Source organism: Thalassophryne amazonica, chromosome 18, assembly GCF_902500255.1.
Source record: "Thalassophryne amazonica chromosome 18, fThaAma1.1, whole genome shotgun sequence".
Taxonomy (NCBI): Eukaryota; Metazoa; Chordata; class Actinopteri; order Batrachoidiformes; family Batrachoididae; genus Thalassophryne; species Thalassophryne amazonica.
In genome coordinates, this window is record NC_047120.1 from 34,902,433 (window position 1) to 34,920,131 (window position 17,699).

The window sequence follows — 17,699 nt, forward strand, 5'->3', positions numbered from 1 at the left end:
ACTATAAGCTTTAGCAAAAAGGAAAGTTTTAAGCCTAATCTTAAAAGTAGAGAGGGTGTCTGTCTCCCTGATCCGAATTGGGAGCTGGTTCCACAGGAGAGGAGCCTGAAAGCTGAAGGCTCTGCCTCCCATTCTACTCTTACAAACCCTAGGAACTACAAGTAAGCCTGCAGTCTGAGAGCGAAGCGCTCTATTGGGGTGATATGATACTATGAGGTCCCTAAGATAAGATGGGACCTGATTATTCAAAACCTTATAAGTAAGAAGAAGAATTTTAAATTCTATTCTAGAATTAACAGGAAGCCAATGAAGAGAGGCCAATATGGGTGAGATATGCTCTCTCCTTCTAGTCCCCGTTAGTAGTCTAGCTGCAGCATTTTGAATTAACTGAAGGCTTTTCAGGGAACTTTTAGGACAACCTGATAATAATGAATTACAATAGTCCAGCCTAGAGGAAATAAATGCATGAATTAGTTTTTCAGCATCACTCTGAGACAAGACCTTTCTAATTTTAGAGATATTGCGTAAATGCATAAAAGCAGTCCTACATATTTGTTTAATATGCGCTTTGAATGACATATCCTGATCAAAAATGACTCCAAGATTTCTCACAGTATTACTAGAGGTCAGGGTTTGATGAGTCTGATGCACAGATCCAGGAACTACTAGAAAAGAAACGTGCATGCCACAAGACTCTTTTAGCTAAACCTGATGACCACTCTGCCAAGACAGCTTACAGAAATGCCTGCTCCACACTGCAAAGCAAGCTCCGCATACTGCAGAACGACTGGTGGCTAGCTTTTGTGGAGAAGACACAACAACATGCTGATGCCAGAGACATGCGCTCCTTTTATGAAGCCCTTAAGACCATCCATGGGCCAGCACATCAAGTGCAAGCACCCCTGCGCTCCTCAGACGGCTTCACCCTTCTGACGGACAAGGAAACCATTATGCAGCGTTGGTCAGAACACTTTGAAAACCTCTTCAGTGACAAGCGCACTGTGCAAGAGTCATCAATCGAGAAGATTCCCCAGGTGGAGGTGAAATGGGAACTTGATGACCCCCCAACACTTGAAGAGATCTGAAAGGCCACCACGCAGCTGAATCCAGGGAAGTCTCCTGGCATAGATGGCATCCCCGCAGAGGTGTACCATAATGGAGGTGAGGCAGTGCTCGACAAGCTTCAGATTCTCTTCTCCAGTTGCTGGGAAAAGGAAATGGTTCCACATGACCTTCGGGATGCGGTCATTGTCTCCCTGTACAAGAACAAGGGCGACAAGTCTGACTGTTCTAATTACCGGGGCATCACTCTCCTCTCAATAGCAGGTAAGATTTTGGCTCGAGTGCTGCTCAACAGGCTTACCCCTACCATAGCGCATGAAAATACTCCCGAGAGTCAGTGCGGATTTCGGTCCAACAGGGGAACCACCGACATGATCTTCGTCCTGAGACAGATCCAGGAGAACTGCAGAGAACAGAACATGGCCCTTTATGCAGCCTTCATAGACCTAACCAAGGCTTTTGACACGGTCAGTCGTGAGGGTTTGTGGAAGATTCTTGCACGCCTTGGCTGCCCTCCAAAGCTCCTCACCATCATCCGCCAGCTGCATGAAGACCAGATGGGACAAGTGAAGTACAATGGGACTCTGTTCGGCAGCTTCCCCATCTCAAATGGCGTCAAACAAGGTTGCATCCTCGCGCCCACTCTGTTCTCCATCTTCTTCAGCATGATGCTTCGTGAGGCCAAAGAAGACTTGACAGATGGCATCTATATCCGCTTCAGAACCGACAGAAGTCTGTTTAGCTTGTGGCGCCTTCTGTCCCACACTAAGATCACAGAACAGCTAATCATGGAGCTGCTCTTCGCAGATGACTGCGCCCTCGTCGCCCATACGGAGCAAGCCTTGCAGCACATTGTCAACTGTTTTGCTGAAGCAGCAAGAGCCTTCGGCCTCACCATCAGCCTGAGAAAGACAGAAGTGCTATATGAACCGGTCCCCCATACAGCATATACCCCACCCCAAATCAGCATCGAGGGTACCAGCCTGAATGCAGTAGAGCACTTCACGTATCTCGGTAGTGTTATCTCAAACGACGCATCTGTTGCCAAGGACCTAGACAGTCGTCTTGCCAAGGCCAGCAGTTCTTTTGGTCGACTCTCAAAGAAAGTCTGGCAGAATCATGCACTGCGCCTTTCCAAAAAAGTGCAGGTCTACAGAGCCATTGTGGTCTCTATCCTCCTGTATGGAGCTGAAACCTGGGTTCTGTATCGCCAGCAGATCAGATTACTGGAACGCTTTCATCAGCGTTGTCTCCGAAACATCTTTGGGATCAAGTGGCAGGACTACGTCTCAAATGAGGACATCCTTACCAGAGCCAAATTGCCCAGCATGGAGTCTATTATACTCAAACAACAGCTTTGTTGGGCAGGTCACATAGCCAGGATGGATGATACACGCATGCCGAAATTAATTCTCTTTGGCGAGCTCAAGGAAGGGAGACGAAACCAAGGGGCCCCCAAAAAGCGCTATAAGGACCAGCTGAAGAAACAGCTCTCCCTTGCAGGCATTCAGCATCAGTCATGGCAGCATCTAGCTACAGATAGACTCAGCTGGTGTTCCAGCATCAAATCCGCCAGCCTGAAGTTTGAGGCAGAAAGAAGTGAGGCCTCACGCCAGAAGTGTCAAAGACAGAAAGAGCGGGCAGCAGCACAAGCCCAGCCTACTCAAGTGTTAATTTGCCCCAAGTGTAACAGGTCTTGTGCATCCCACATCGGACTTTTCAGCCACCAGAGGGCTTATAGAAAATAAACTAAAAAAAAAAAAAGGCCTTCCCACTATCCTCGCAAGCGAGGAAACTGCCAACAAAAAATACTTATTTGTAGCAATAACATACAAATAAATTGGGGGGGCTTGCGAACAACGCTGTGCTCCACACCAAAAATAAACTGGGCATGTATTGTAGGCCTAATAACACTAGTCACACCAAATCCGGATAGAGTACAAATTCCTGTTTAATGATGTACAGTGGTCCCTCGTTTATCGCGGGAGTTATGTTCTAAAAATAACCCGCGATAAACGAAATCCATCACATTTTCTCACTTTTCTCTCTTGTGTAAACACTGTCTTTTTTCTTCTGTGCGAGAAGATTATAAACAGACACACGCAGAACACAATGCGCGGCTCTCCTTTCGCTCACTGCCTCCGGGGGTATGGATGCGGGACCTGCAAAGAATCCAAGTCCTCTCTTGGTGGCCACAGAGCTCTGCGGCTATGGTCAACATCCAGATCAAAACAGCGAGCGTAGCCTCTGGACCTGTTGCCAGATTTGGCGCAATTCCTCACAGCAGACAGGAGGGCGGTATGAGTGGCAGTGAGAGCAATCGCGGTGATTTTTTTTTAAAATATATTTTGTTAGTCAAGAGAGGTGGCGGATCACCGGATCCAGTATAAATAGCTGGCGGAGCCAACGTCAGAGGTTCCGGAGCGCGCGTCCGAGGTTCCGGAGCACGCTCCGGCTTGCTCCCCCTCAAATTAAGCCCTGCATGCACCTAAGATGAAAATTTCAGACCCCTCCATGATTTTTAAGTGGGAGAACTAGCAAAATCGCAGGGTGTTCAAATACTTATTTTCCTCACTGTATGTACAATAATCATGCTGTTTAATCAGCATCTTGATATGCCACACCAACCAGTGCAAATTTGTCCACTGAACAAAATTAGAGATAAATAAGATTTTTATATTCAATGAAGAAATCTTACATCTTTTACTACAGCGCATGAAAGATGGGAACAAAAGCAAAAATATTACATTTATAATTTGTTGAATACAGTTGGGAGTCATTTATACAAACAGACTCCCATCACGTCATTGTTACTACGTCATCTCCGTACTGGCTGATTTAATGAGAAAACTAGTGGAGGCCGGGCATTGATGCTGCATTCACATGTTGATGGGAGAAAAACCAACACAGTGGTCATTAAATCAGAGTTTCTGTCGTCTGTAGCGGCAGAGTGCAGGACTGCAGGTGATGATATGAGGCATGGTCATTTTTCAATGCTAACAACATGGACCAAAATTGACTTAATTGAAAGATAGAACCCAGGTTTAGAATTTTGCACAGTGTTATTTTAAACCAAGAAACTTTGTTTTGATGACAGTTTAAAAAGTTGACTTTTTGCGAGGTTATAAATTAATTCCTTTCTGAAATATTACACAAATTATTCATGTTTACCTGTTTAAAACCAGGTTGCTCTCTGCACTTAATCTGTCTTGCTATCTGTTTTTCTTCCTCATTAAAGATAAAACAGCATCTGGTTTGCCCTTGTTTTTGTGGTAAGCAAAGTTGAAAATTTTAAATTTTTTATGGCAAGCACCATCACAGTGTGGGGCTGCTGTGGTCACAGCCAAAGGTGGCAGAATTTTTCTGGCAAACTCTCATTGAAAATAGCGGCACACCGATTTTCTGTTTGCCACTTACTGGTGTCATGTGAACACAGCATAATGTCTCACCATTGCAGCTAGCATGGCTAGTTAGCAAGTAGCAGGTTACAGTGCCACCTGCCTCTTATTTTTCATAAAGATTTTTTTAACTTTAACAACATAAGATATGCAACAGACGTCACTGTGCTAATAAGCACTTATATCTAGCCTGTTTCATTCGACTGCACTCACAAAATTTGTTTTGCTAATCACTGGTATGTCAAGGTGCTAGCACTAAACTGTCACACAACACATATTTAAAGAGTTATCGGATGTGTCCAGTGGTGGGCACAGATAACCAAAAAATTAACTTTGATAACAGATAATCAGATAACTGAAAAGTTATCTTCGATAAAGATAAAACACCCAAAAATGTATCGGAAGTTACAGATAACCGATAAATTCCAATATTGTCTCTGGTACATTTGCAACTACTAGTAAGACAAATTTAAGTTTTAATGCTGAGACACTGAGACCACACTTTTGTCTTTGAACATTTTGCTCCTGCTGGAAGCTCTTGTTTACTACAGAGCTCCCAACACAGAGGCACCCTGAGAGCAGCCATAAAGCCAGCTCTCTATCAATTGCAACACTCCGGTCAGGCGGCGGTCTTGAAAAATAAAGTCATCCTGACTTATGGTTTTGATTTATAAATAACATTAATACTGATAGAATAACTCCATTAATGTCAATTCTGTCATTTGTACAAAGTTAAAATATAGCATAGATCTTTTAATGTTGAATAATGCACTAATTCTGAGGTTTTGTAACAAACACAGACAAATCGCGAAGGATTCTGGGTAAAAGTGCCTCTGCTAAACACTGATTGTTTCAGTCATTCATTATGTAAACCAACACGTTAATGTGACTTCTGTCATGTGTTGGTGTTCATTTTTTTTATTTGTAAAAACAGGCATTTTTACAGAGCCCTGGAAGTGTCATCCCAAAATGTTTTGCATATGGAGAGAATGTGCGCACGTTTTATGATGTTGCAAAATGTGCTTTACACTGTGCAAGATGATTTTTCATAAAGGAATTATTTGGACCCAGTTTCAGGTTAATCACGCATCCTGCATCGTGTAGTGTACATGATGTTGGGGAAAGTGTAGTGACACGGACCCAAAACAAATGAACGGTCAATAGATGAGCCAAAAGGTAACAATTTAATGTTGTGAATGTGCACAATGATTATACAGACAATCACAGAATCTGATAGCAGTCAATACACAGCGGTGACGTGTGGGCAGGCTCGAGGATAGAAGACGTCTGCCCTGAGAAGAGCCGGAACCACACGATTTCCACCGCCACCGAACCTGGTGAATACTGGAGCCGCCAAGTCCCGAATTCCCAGGTGGTCACCGTCCCCGACTGTCGGATCTGGTACTGCTGGCGAGGAGCACAAACAGTGAGATGTGGGTGTGTGCACACCCAGTAACAAAAACAGTCAGAAGGTGGAAAGTCACCTCTACCTCTAATCACACACTCGTGCAGCTCCTGTTAAATCACTTATCTGGCTGGAGTGTGAAGCGAAACCGTCGCTGATCACACTTTACGCCAATCCCACAGATAAGGAAACGCCACAGGAATATGGCTGCAAAGAAGTTCAGATTATTACTCAATGTTTAAGTCAGCAGAGACAATTACCTTCACAGGTAGATGATATCTCGGCAGCGAGGTGGAGATGACGTCCGGCTTTTATGGAGTGGATTGATGAAGTGGAGATGGGTGACAGCTGTCATGAGTTGACAGCTGTCAACCCCGGCTGTGTCCGTGGCGGCAGCGCCCTCTCGTGCCTGAAGCCCGCACTTCAGGCAGGGCGCCCTCTGGTGGTGGGCCAGCAGTACCTCCTCTTCTGGCGGCCCACACAACACATGGAGTAACAAGCTGCGTTTAACATCTCAGGACCACCTCCTGATCGTATGGTCCAATGAAAATCTAACCTGTTTGATATTATTCTGGTCGGCCGTCATGAGGTTATCCTCCTGCTGAAAAGCTACAAGCATCCAACCGCTTGCACTGTGCCTGTGCAAACACTGCAGAGCTGTCTTGTAATGTTATTATTATTATTTTTTTTGCTGTTGTTTTATTTTGTTTTTAAACTTCATTTGTAAAAAAAAAAAAAAAAACATTTCCAAAGCCAAAAAGTTGATTTGACAACCATCTGATATAACCGGGGTCAAAACAAATACAACACTGCCATCTACTGGTTCCCAGACGCTTAGTACTTAGGGTGAATACTGCCATGAACGCTACTGGCCAGTAGATGGCAGTAGAGGCCTTGAAAACAAAATTCCAGATAATCCCTGTCTGCTACATTTAAAATGCGTGGAATTTAACAAACGCAAATACAGTAACAACGTCTATAAACCCAGAGAATATATTCAAGAGAGTTTTAGGCACTAGAGTTTAATGCTGTTGTCCGTGGAGCCTGAACAGAGTGTCTGAAATGCATTTGTCCTGTCGTGAATGTGAGATTACATCATCCTACCCATAATCAAATCAATCAAATCAATTTTATTTATATAGTGCCAAATCACAACAAACAGTTGCCCCAAGGCGCTTTATATTGCAAGGCAAAGCCATACAATAATTACAGAAAAACCCCAACGGTCAAAACGACTCCCTGTGAGCAAGCACTTGGCGACAGTGGGAAGGAAAACTCCCTTTTTAACAGGAAGAAACCTCCAGTAGAACCAGGCTCAGGGAGGGGCAGTCTTCTGCTGGGACTGGTTGGGGCTGAGGGACAGAATCAGGAAAAAAGACATGCTGTGGAGGGGAGCAGAGATCAATCACTAATGATTAAATGCAGAGTGGTGCATACAGAGCAAAAAGAGAAAGAAACACACAGTGCATCATGGGAACCCCCCAGCAGTCTAAGTCTATAGCAGCATAACTAAGGGATGGTTCAGGGTCACCTGATCCAGCCCTAACTATAAGCTTTAGCAAAAAGGAAAGTTTTAAGCCTAATCTTAAAAGTAGAGAGGGTGTCTGTCTCCCTGATCCAAATTGGGAGCTGGTTCCAGAGGAGAGGAGCCTGAAAGCTGAAAGCTCTGCAGTCTGAGAGCGAAGCACTCTATTGGGGTGATATGGTACTATGAGGTCCCTAAGATAAGATGGGACCTGATTATTCAAAACCTTATAAGTAACAAGAAGAATTTTAAATTCTATTCTAGAATTAACAGGAAGCCAATGAAGAGAAGCCAATATGGGTGAAATATGCTCTCTCCTTCTAGTCCCCGTCAGTACTCTAGCTGCAGCATTTTGAATTAACTGAAGGCTTTTCAGGGAACTTTTAGGACAACCTGATAATAATGAATTACAGTAGTCCAGCCTAGAGGAAATAAATGCATGAATTAGTTTTTCAGCACTCTGAGACAAGACCTTTCTAATTTTAGAGATATTGCACAAATGCAAAAAAGCAGTCCTACATATTTGTTTAATATGCGCATTGAATGACATATCCTGATCAAAAATGACTCCAAGATTTCTCACAGTATTACTAGAGGTCAGGGTAATGCCATCCAGAGTAGGGATCTGGTTAGACACCATGTTTCTAAGATTTGTGGGGCCAAGTACAATAACTTCAGTTTTATCTGAGTTTAAAAGCAGGAAATTAGAGGTCATCCATGTCTTTATGTCTGTAAGACAATCCTGCAGTTTAGCTAATTGGTGTGTGTCCTCTGGCTTCATGGATAGATAAAGCTGGGTATCATCTGCGTAACAGTGAAAATTTAAGCAATGCTGTCTAATAATACTGCCTAAGGGAAGCATGTATAAAGTGAATAAAATTGGTCCTAGCACAGAACCTTGTGGAACTCCATAATTAACATTAGTCTGTGAAGAAGATTCCCCATTTACATGAACAAATTGTAATCTATTAGATAAATATGATTCAAACCACTGCAGCGCAGTGCCTTTAATACTTATAGCATGCTCTAATCTCTGTAATAAAATTTTATGGTCAACAGTATCAAAAGCAGCACTAAGGTCTAACAGAACAAGTACAGAGATGAGTCCACTGTCTGAGGCCATAAGAAGAACATTTGTCACCTTCACTAATGCTGTTTCTGTACTATGATGAATTCTAAACCCTGACTGAAACTCTTCAAATAGACCATTCCTCTGCAGATGATCAGTTAGCTGTTTTACAACTACCCTTTCAAGAATTTTTGAGAGAAAAGGAAGGATAATGCACTGCTGGACTCAGTATGTGCTCACAAAACCTTAAAAATTAGCACATTACTTTAAAACTAAAACATATATCTGATATTTTCACTTTATAAAACTTCAGACATGACAGTAATTTTAAATAACTTGTCCAAAATTAGTTTGGTCAAAATTTGTACCATAAGTTAAAAATGTATGCCTCTGGATGACTTAGGTGATATTGCCAGCATATCAGTATGGTGTTAAAGGAAATGTTTGTTTTTTTTGTTTGACCACTTCTCCTTTGTCTGCAGAAGATAGAGATGCTTTTCATAAAAGCAGCTCTCTTCTGTTTGTGGAGGGTATAATTGTATATCTGTTACAAAACTTTTAACAGATAGATGCTGAACTGACTTTAAATTTTAGACATGCTTGTCGCTGTTAAGCTTTGTTTATCGGTCTAAAAGTTATCGCACAAACGTTAATCGGAAGATAATTGGTCCGATAATGGTTTTTAAAGTTATCTAAAAAGATAATCCATATCATAATTGCAGTATTATTAGAAAGCATTGCTTAAATTTTCATTGTTACGCAGATGATACCCAGCTTTATCTATCCATGAAGCCAGAGGACACACACCAATTAGTTAAACTGCAGGAATGTCTTACAGACATAAAGACATGGATGACCTCTAATTTCCTGCTTTTAAATTCAGATAAAACTGAAGTTATTGTACTTGGCCCCACAAATCTTAGAAACATGGTGTCTAACCAGATCCTTACTCTGGATGGCATTACTCTGACCTCCAGTAATACTGTGAGAAATCTTGGAGTCATTTTTGATCAGGATATGTCCTTCAATGCACATATTAAGCAAATATGTAGGACTGCTTTTATGCATTTGCGCAATAAAAAAAACTAAAACTAATTCATGCATTTATTTCCTCTAGGCTGGACTACTGTAATTCATTATTATCAGGTTGTCCTAAAAGTTCCCTGAAAAGCCTTCAGTTAATTCAAAATGCTGCAGCTAGAGTACTGACGGGGACTAGAAGGAGAGAGCATATTTCACCCATATTGGCCTCTCTTCATTGGCTTCCTGTTAATTCTAGAATAGAATTTAAAATTCTTCTTGTTACTTATAAGGTTTTGAATAATCAGGTCCCATCTTATCTTAGGGACCTCATAGTACCATATCACCCACCCCAATAGAGTGCTTCGCTCTCAGACTGCAGGCTTAACTTGCAGTTCCTAGGGTTTGTAAGAGTAGAATGGGAGGCAGAGCCTTCAGCTTTCAGGCTCCTCTCCTGTGGAACCAGCTCCCAATTCGGATCAGGGAGACAGACACCCTCTCTACTTTCAAGATTAGGCTTAAAACTTTCCTTTTTGCTAAAGCTTATAGTTAGGGCTGGATCAGGTGACCCTGAACCATCCCTTAGTTATGCTGCTATAGACTTAGACTGCTGGGGGGTTTCCCATGATGCACTGAGTGTTTCTTTCTCTTTTTGCTCTGTATGCACCACTCTGCATTTAATCATTAGTGATTGATCTCTGCTCCCCTCCACAGCATGTCTTTTTCCTGATTCTCTCCCCTCAGCCCCAACCAGTCCCAGCAGAAGACTGCCCCTCCCTGAGCATGGTTCTGCTGGAGGTTTCTTCCTGTTAAAAGGGAGTTTTTCCTTCCCACTGTCACCTAGTGCTTGCTCATAGGGGGTCGTTTTGACCGTTGGGGTTTTTCTGTAATTATTGTATGGCTTTTGCCTTGCAATATAAAGCACCTTGGGGCAACTGTTGTTGTGATTTGGCGCTATATAAATAAAATTGATTTGATTTGATTTGATAATCCGATAATGAAAACATTATCTTTGATAATTATCTGTTATCGGATTATCGGAACTGTGCCCACCACTGGATGTGTCCCATTTTAAGTAGTATTTCTGAATTTTTATTTCTTATTTTTCTTCTTTTATTTATCTTTTTGTTTGACCATTTTATTGTTATGATTACACTGGTTTTATATAACTATTGTGTCTCTGGTGCTGTTGTTTAGCTAGGTCTTACTTGCAAATGACAGTTTGATGCGATTTTAAACTGGTTATCTAAAGAAATCCATATTGTACATGAACTAGGAGGGATTGAGGATGATGTTTACTGTTGTTAAACAGTTGGTGCTACAGCGATATTTTGGCCTCATTATTGATATACTTAGGCTAAACATATAAATTAAAAAGGAGGATGCATCCTTTCACCTGCATGAATTGATCTGGGTCAAATGATAGATTGCGTCTTTTTATATTTTTGATTTTTTTAACAGTAATTTTTGTTTCTCTGGGTATCACATTTTGACTATAGAGTGTGACTTTAATATTTCCTCTGTGTATCTCAAACTGATTGCAGAACTTTCCTTGCACGTGGTGCACCCCGGTGGATCAACATAGATGGAAAGACAATGGAAATCACAGTGAATGGCTTGCAACACCCACACCGATATGTCCTGGACGCAGCCCAAACTCACATCTTCATGCTCATGAAGAAGGTCAGTACTTGTAGCAATGTGGCCAAATTTAACCACATAGAGTTATTATTCCAGAATTTTTGCACTGAAAGGGGTCATACTGGGTAAAATCTGTTTTTATGGACTCGTAATTGGAGTTTCATGTCAAACATCCCAAAGGTCCCATAGTTGTATGTATTCTTTTAGAAATGATTGTGCTGCTAGCAAATATTTAAGTCTAAAATGGGCTGTTTTAGACTTCTGTGACATATTTAACAGAAGTTCACATCACGCTGAATGAGACGATCTACCATTTGTGTGTCACAACCATATGGTCTCAGAGAAAGATGGAGATGATCGCTCTTTGAAGGGAGAGTGGGAGTGGCCGGCAACAGTTCCTTTTCATTTAACAGGCGCATATCGAGCTTGTTTCCTAGGGTGTATAGTTTGAACCTATTACTCTTTTTCAGAACATCACCTGTGTTTTTTTAAGGGGATAGTGATTAACTCATGCATATTTGGATTTGCAGGACTCATACGGCCGGTACATGAAATCTCCAGTGTTTAAGGAAACACTGAAGAAGGCCATCTGTCCTGAGGAGCACAAGTTCACGTAGGTGTCATATTCTAAAATCATTTTTACTTTTTCAGAATATAATGATAATGCCAAATCTAAAAAATAATTTGGTGCAAATGTGCTGATTGAAATAAAAAATTACATTTGAGTAATGTCATGAAAAGGGGTCACCAATATGTGACATGAGGGTCACTTTTTAAATTTCCTAGCAAGGTGCTGTAGAGTGTAAGATATGAATATACGGACCACGGGGAATACATAAAATCCACTATTGAGATAAGTCATGTTATACTTTTTAATGGATGGGCTTGCAGGAAAGCACCAGAGTGCTATTTTTGATGGCTATATTACGACTCGAGCGCGAAACAAACATAAAGTGAATAATTAATGACTGCTACTTTTTTGTAAGTCCCTTCGGCTGCTCCCTTGTTTGCACTCGTGGTCGCCACAGCAAATCCAAGGTGGATCTGCATGTTGAATTGGCACAGGTTTTACGCCGGATACCCTTCCTGACGCAACTCCACATTACATGGAGAAATGTGGCAGGGGTGGGATTTGAACCTGGAACCTTCTGCACTGAAACCAAGCGCATTAACCACTTGGCCACCACCCCTGCCTCACTTGTCCACCACCCCTGCCTAACTAAATTCTATCTCCCCATGTGTTTAAGGCTCTCAAGAGTGGTGCTTTCAAACAACACAACTGGAGTTTTATTAATTGAATAAATTAGCAGGTTAGGAACATGGGTTTTAAATGTAACAGACACTACGGGACACTACGGGATACATTTGTCACCACAGTTTTGGCATGCTCTCTGCAGCCGGACTGAGTGATTAAGACACTGGTCTATGGGGGGAAATTAATTTTACAGTGTGCCCATCAAATCAGAAGTAAATTCAGATAAATTAGTGCTGTTTATTTTTACCAAACAAATAGTTAGGTGCTGTGTGTCACAAATTTGGTGGCGTTTAGTGCCCCCCTTTTCAGATAAAAACTCAAAAAAGCACATTTCCAAGACAATTATGTCTTCTATGTTATCATAGTTATTTAATCCATATATAGAGACAATCATTTTACATTCTTTCCCTGCGCATAGGGCTGTTCTGTTTTTACTGACCAATAATGTTGGTGACCCCTTTTCATGAAATGACCCATTTGCAAAAGTGCTGAAGATTTGCAAGAAAGAAATGGGTTTGACAATTTTTTCCCCCACTTGTAACTCCTTCACACTTTTTTAAATCTCACAGTGACTCTCAGCTGGAGCAGAACGCAAAGAACAGACGTCCCAGCATCAGCCCCATCATCCTCCGGCAGCAGGAACAGGAGCTGAAGGCCAAGATGGCGGCCAATGCCCCTGTTGACATCACACAGGTCATGAGCAAACTCAGCAAGCAGGGCAAGGCGATCCCCCCTCATCCTCCTCCACCAAAGAATGCTTAATGTTCACTGTCGTATGCACACTAACAGTCAGGATGGGGATCAGCTGGTTTCAGATGACTAAATTATTGAGTGCAGTCACGATGACGTTCAGTCAAAAAAGTGCAGCGTGCACTTGTATACACCATATCATGGTGCAAAAAACAACAATCTACAAACAAACTCTGCTAAGCACTGCCATGATGGTTAATAACTTAAGGGAGGCTGTATATTTCCTTGGTAGTGTTAAAACAAGTAAGTTGCCCACAAGGGCAACTGACACACTTGTAAGTTGATTTTTGGCTGTCAGCCCATCTTATTTTTGCCAAAAGTTACCATCTTAAATAATAAAAGGTCAAGACTTTGCCGCATATTTGAGCAGCTTTCATCGCCATCTAGTCAGCGATGTGAGTATTTCAGGGCTTCTGACATATTTCCTACTTGAAACCCAAAATTCAGTAAAAAAAAAAAATGCATTTATTAATGTTAGAAATGCATGACCTTTTTAATAATGGCATGCAGAGCCTTGACCTCCCAGTATTAATATATAAAAATTTCAATTTTGAGAGTTTTAGGGTTCTTGATTTTTAAGGTATGAATGTTTGCCAGAAAGATATGGAAGGATGGAACAGCTTATAGCTGTGAACAAAGTGAGCCCTTTTTATCCAAGGTTGGAATAATTGGCTTTTTACACACTTTTTACGTCAAGCTGGAGTTGGATATTTACAGTAGAAAAAATAATAGAAATTTAGTTATTACAAAAACTGTACTACAGGAGTTTTATGGTGCCCTAACTTGATCCATATTTGGATACTTGTTACATATTTTTCCCATGCAAGCTGTAACTGTTGTCTGTCAAGTTCTTGTAATGTATATGTTGTAATGTCATGTCTTCACTCACAGCGTCCTATCCTTAGGGCTCATTGTTTTTGATTATACAACGCCACATTAGTATAATTATATATACATCTTTAGAAAACTTCAAACTGTATTCTTTTTCCTAGGCTTTGGAAATGCCTTTACATGTAAATGATGAAGTGCAGTGACTGAATGTAGAGGTGACACGATGTACACTATGACTCAAAAATAATAAATGTTATCTTCTAGCTCACCAAATTTAAAGGGCATGTAATGAGGACACACCCATTCAAATCTGGTGAACGTTTTGCAATATATAAATTTTAAAAAGCAACTCAGTTTTGCTTATGCAATATCCCATAGATTGATGGTGGATTAGGAGCAGGTGTGTAAGTGAGAAAGACAGACCGTTTCTTCACAAAAATGTACTAAATCAGAGAAGTAAACAATTATTTTCTGATTATTTCACCACAGTTCTGTTCTAAACTTTGTATAACATGGCCACACCTCTGCACAACCCTGCAGAAAGGATTTTTTTTTTTAAATGAATCTAGCCATAAAAGAAAAGGAAAACCAGGCAAAGGGTGGAGGAAATTTATGAAGTGAATGTGGACAGTGTGAGAGAGTTTCCAAACAAAAATATACTGAAATCAGATAAACAAATTGTTATTGTGTCTTTGTTTAACTATGGGTACTTTCTAAAACTCAAGTAAATCCACACAACCCTGCGGAAAGGATTTAGTGTGAATGTAGCTGAAACAGACTCTCTGCCTCTCTCAGCATACGTATATGTTTTTGAAGTTACATGTAGCTTGAAACGAACGTTTTTGTCAGTTTGTTTCATTTCCAAAGCCAAGGTCAGGTGGCCACCAATGCCACCATTGCTCCATGACATGAGCCCTAACTGCATTTTGTTTCCTTTGTCATCTGTCATAAAGTAATAAAGCATCCGTATACCACTTCATGTTTATTTGTTTGTCCTGATTTGTCATTTTCGCTTTCATACCATGTGAATACCATGTCACACATTCATTCTGACTGTCTGATGTCAGGTTTGTGTGTCTGAAATGATGGATAATGATTTCATATGGAAAAGAAACTCTTACTAACTTCAGGCTATACATGCAGTTTAATGAAAGGCAGTATCTATCTATGATTTTTTAATTTTGCAGCAGTCTGCCTCAAGAGATGATTTCGTAATGTTGAATAACACTGTCATGTGTGAGCAGTATGTATTATGTTATTTTAATTGTTTATGACTACAGTTATGACCTACATACTGCTTTATATAGTGTAGTTGAGTGTACACCACATTTTTCTGCGTCCTGTTAAGGCAAAGTGTTCTTATGTTCAGCTTAAGTGCAGAAAAAAAAATCACAATTATTGTGTTAGTCACGCTTTATATTTTGTTTCTGGTATCATAACCTCCAACAAATCAACATTAAGTTAGTTAGGTTCACTATGTTCAGGTACTAGCCTTCACTGGAAATTTGTGGAGATTCGCAAGGCTGTATGTTTTTGGAAAGTGCACACAAAACAGATCAGAATAAGGATGATTCCATTTTCCCAGGTGTCACCAAGGCTTCCATCTTGGATTTGTAAAAATGGCAGTTTACAATGGTTTCTCAATATCTCAGCTACTAGACCTAGGATCTTGATTCGACTGGCTAAACTCACATTTTCAGGGCCAGCTAAAATCCAGCTAAAATCCAAGATGATTGCCATGGTGGCTTCCAAGGAAATGGAATTATCCATTTTCTTATTGGCTATTGTGAGCACTTTCCAAAAAAGTATATTTTTCCAATCTCCATAGAATTTAAGTTAAAATACACAATGAGCCTAAGAGTTTTATAAGGAATACTAGCTTGTTGTCCATGGGGATCCACGGGCTCTAGATTAGGTAGTGTTCATTAAATAGGTATCTGACATTTTTCATGGGTGGTAATAAATTATGTATTAAGTTTCTATAATGATGGTGTGTGAGTCCAGAATGTAATTATCAACATCCATTGTTCACTGTTGTTAGCTAATATCCCTAATTTCTCAAAAAAAAAATAAAATAAATAAATTATTAGTCCTATCATGTTCTGTTTTGGCGTTCATCCTTGACCCAAAATACAGAGGTGGGAGTAAGTCACTGCAAGTTATTCTCAAGTCATCAATCTGCAAGTCTCAAGTCAGCTTGCAAACAAGTGGTGGTCATTATGACTTGAGACTTGACTTCGGACTTGCTGATTCATGACTTGATGTGTCAGAGTGACTTGATGGTGACTTTGTCCCACCTCTGGAAAATATATAAACATACCAAACAGCAAATGTCAGCTCTCCCCAGTTTCTCCGTGGTCGAATCCATATGCATGCACGCACACAAGCACGCATGCACGTACGCATGTACGCACAGGCCACTTGGGTTTTAATATATAGCTTATTATGATGGCTATCATGAGAACAAATACATATCCCAATGCCAAAATCTTGTATTTTGTACTGTACTGTGCAAACTCAAATTCAAACTTTATTTTGAAAGCACATTTAAATGATGGCGGTCGGTCAAAGTGCTGTACAATAAACATGGGCACCGGGTTATGCCCAATAATAAGTAAATAAAAAGTTGGAGACAACAATAAAATTACAGCAGACAATAAAAAAAAATAAAAACAGAATAAATGATGATATAAATGAAAATAAAAATGCACTAGCTCATTTGGGAAATGCCATAGAAAGGTGAGTTTTAAAAGAAGATTTAAAAGTCTCAAGGGTTTAGAGACTACTGGTGGTTGGCTCTCACTGCGGTATTGTATCACTTCCTGTTCCGGAGCACAGCAGTGTTTTTCTGTATCTGTTAGCTGTTTAATCTGCGCAGTTAGATTGATCTAGTTATCTAGATTACGATTTGTTTCCCAGTGTAATCTTTACGTGCCTTAACTAAAGCACTCCTTCTGCTGTATCACCTCTAAATTATTTACACATTATTCACTTTGCGTGTTTTTAGGAATCCGCTAGCTTAGCGTAGCTACTAGCTCTTAGCCGATTTAGCATGGCGGCTTCTCCTGTCTCTCCCGCACTTTTCTGCTCTGGGTGTGAAATGTTTAGTTATTCCTCGGCCTCCTTTAGCAGTAACGGTACTTGTAATAAGTGTAGCTTATTCGTAGCTTTGGAGGCCAGGCTGGGCGAATTGGAGACTCGGCTCCGCACCGTGGAAAATTCTACAGCTAGCCAGGCCCCTGTAGTCGGTGCGGACCAAGGTAGCTTAGCCGCCGTTAGTTACCCCCTGGCAGATCCCGAGCAGCCGGGAAAGCAGGCTGACTGGGTGACTGTGAGGAGGAAGCGTAGCCCTAAACAGAAGCCCCGTGTACACCGCCAACCCGTTCACATCTCTAACCGTTTTTCCCCACTCGACGACACACCCGCCGAGGATCAAACTCTGGTTATTGGCGACTCTGTTTTGCAAAATGTGAAGTTAACGACACCAGCAACCATAGTCAATTGTCTTCCGGGGGCCAGAGCAGGCGACATTGAAGGAAATTTGAAACTGCTGGCTAAGGCTAAGCGTAAATTTGGTAAGATTGTAATTCACGTCGGCAGTAATGACACCCGGTTACGCCAATCGGAGGTCACTAAAATTAACATTAAATCGGTGTGTAACTTTGCAAAAACAATGTCGGACTCTGTAGTTTTCTCTGGGCCCCTCCCCAATCAGACCGGGAGTGACATGTTTAGCCACATGT

At 41.0% G+C, this 17,699-nt stretch overlaps 1 protein-coding gene across 2 annotated transcripts in view; it reads left to right on the top strand.

The window, feature by feature from the left end:
- Window positions 1–17,699, top strand: part of LOC117531517 (regulator of G-protein signaling 9-like) — an 81,519-nt gene that overhangs the window by 54,488 nt on the left and 9,332 nt on the right. For both annotated transcript variants that reach the window (XM_034194629.1, XM_034194630.1), the window contains exons 16-18: window positions 11,024–11,162; window positions 11,651–11,733; window positions 12,945–13,068. In XM_034194629.1, the coding sequence (XP_034050520.1) occupies window positions 11,024–11,162; window positions 11,651–11,733; window positions 12,945–13,068 (346 nt within the window). The remainder of the gene's footprint in view (window positions 1–11,023; window positions 11,163–11,650; window positions 11,734–12,944; window positions 13,069–17,699) is intronic.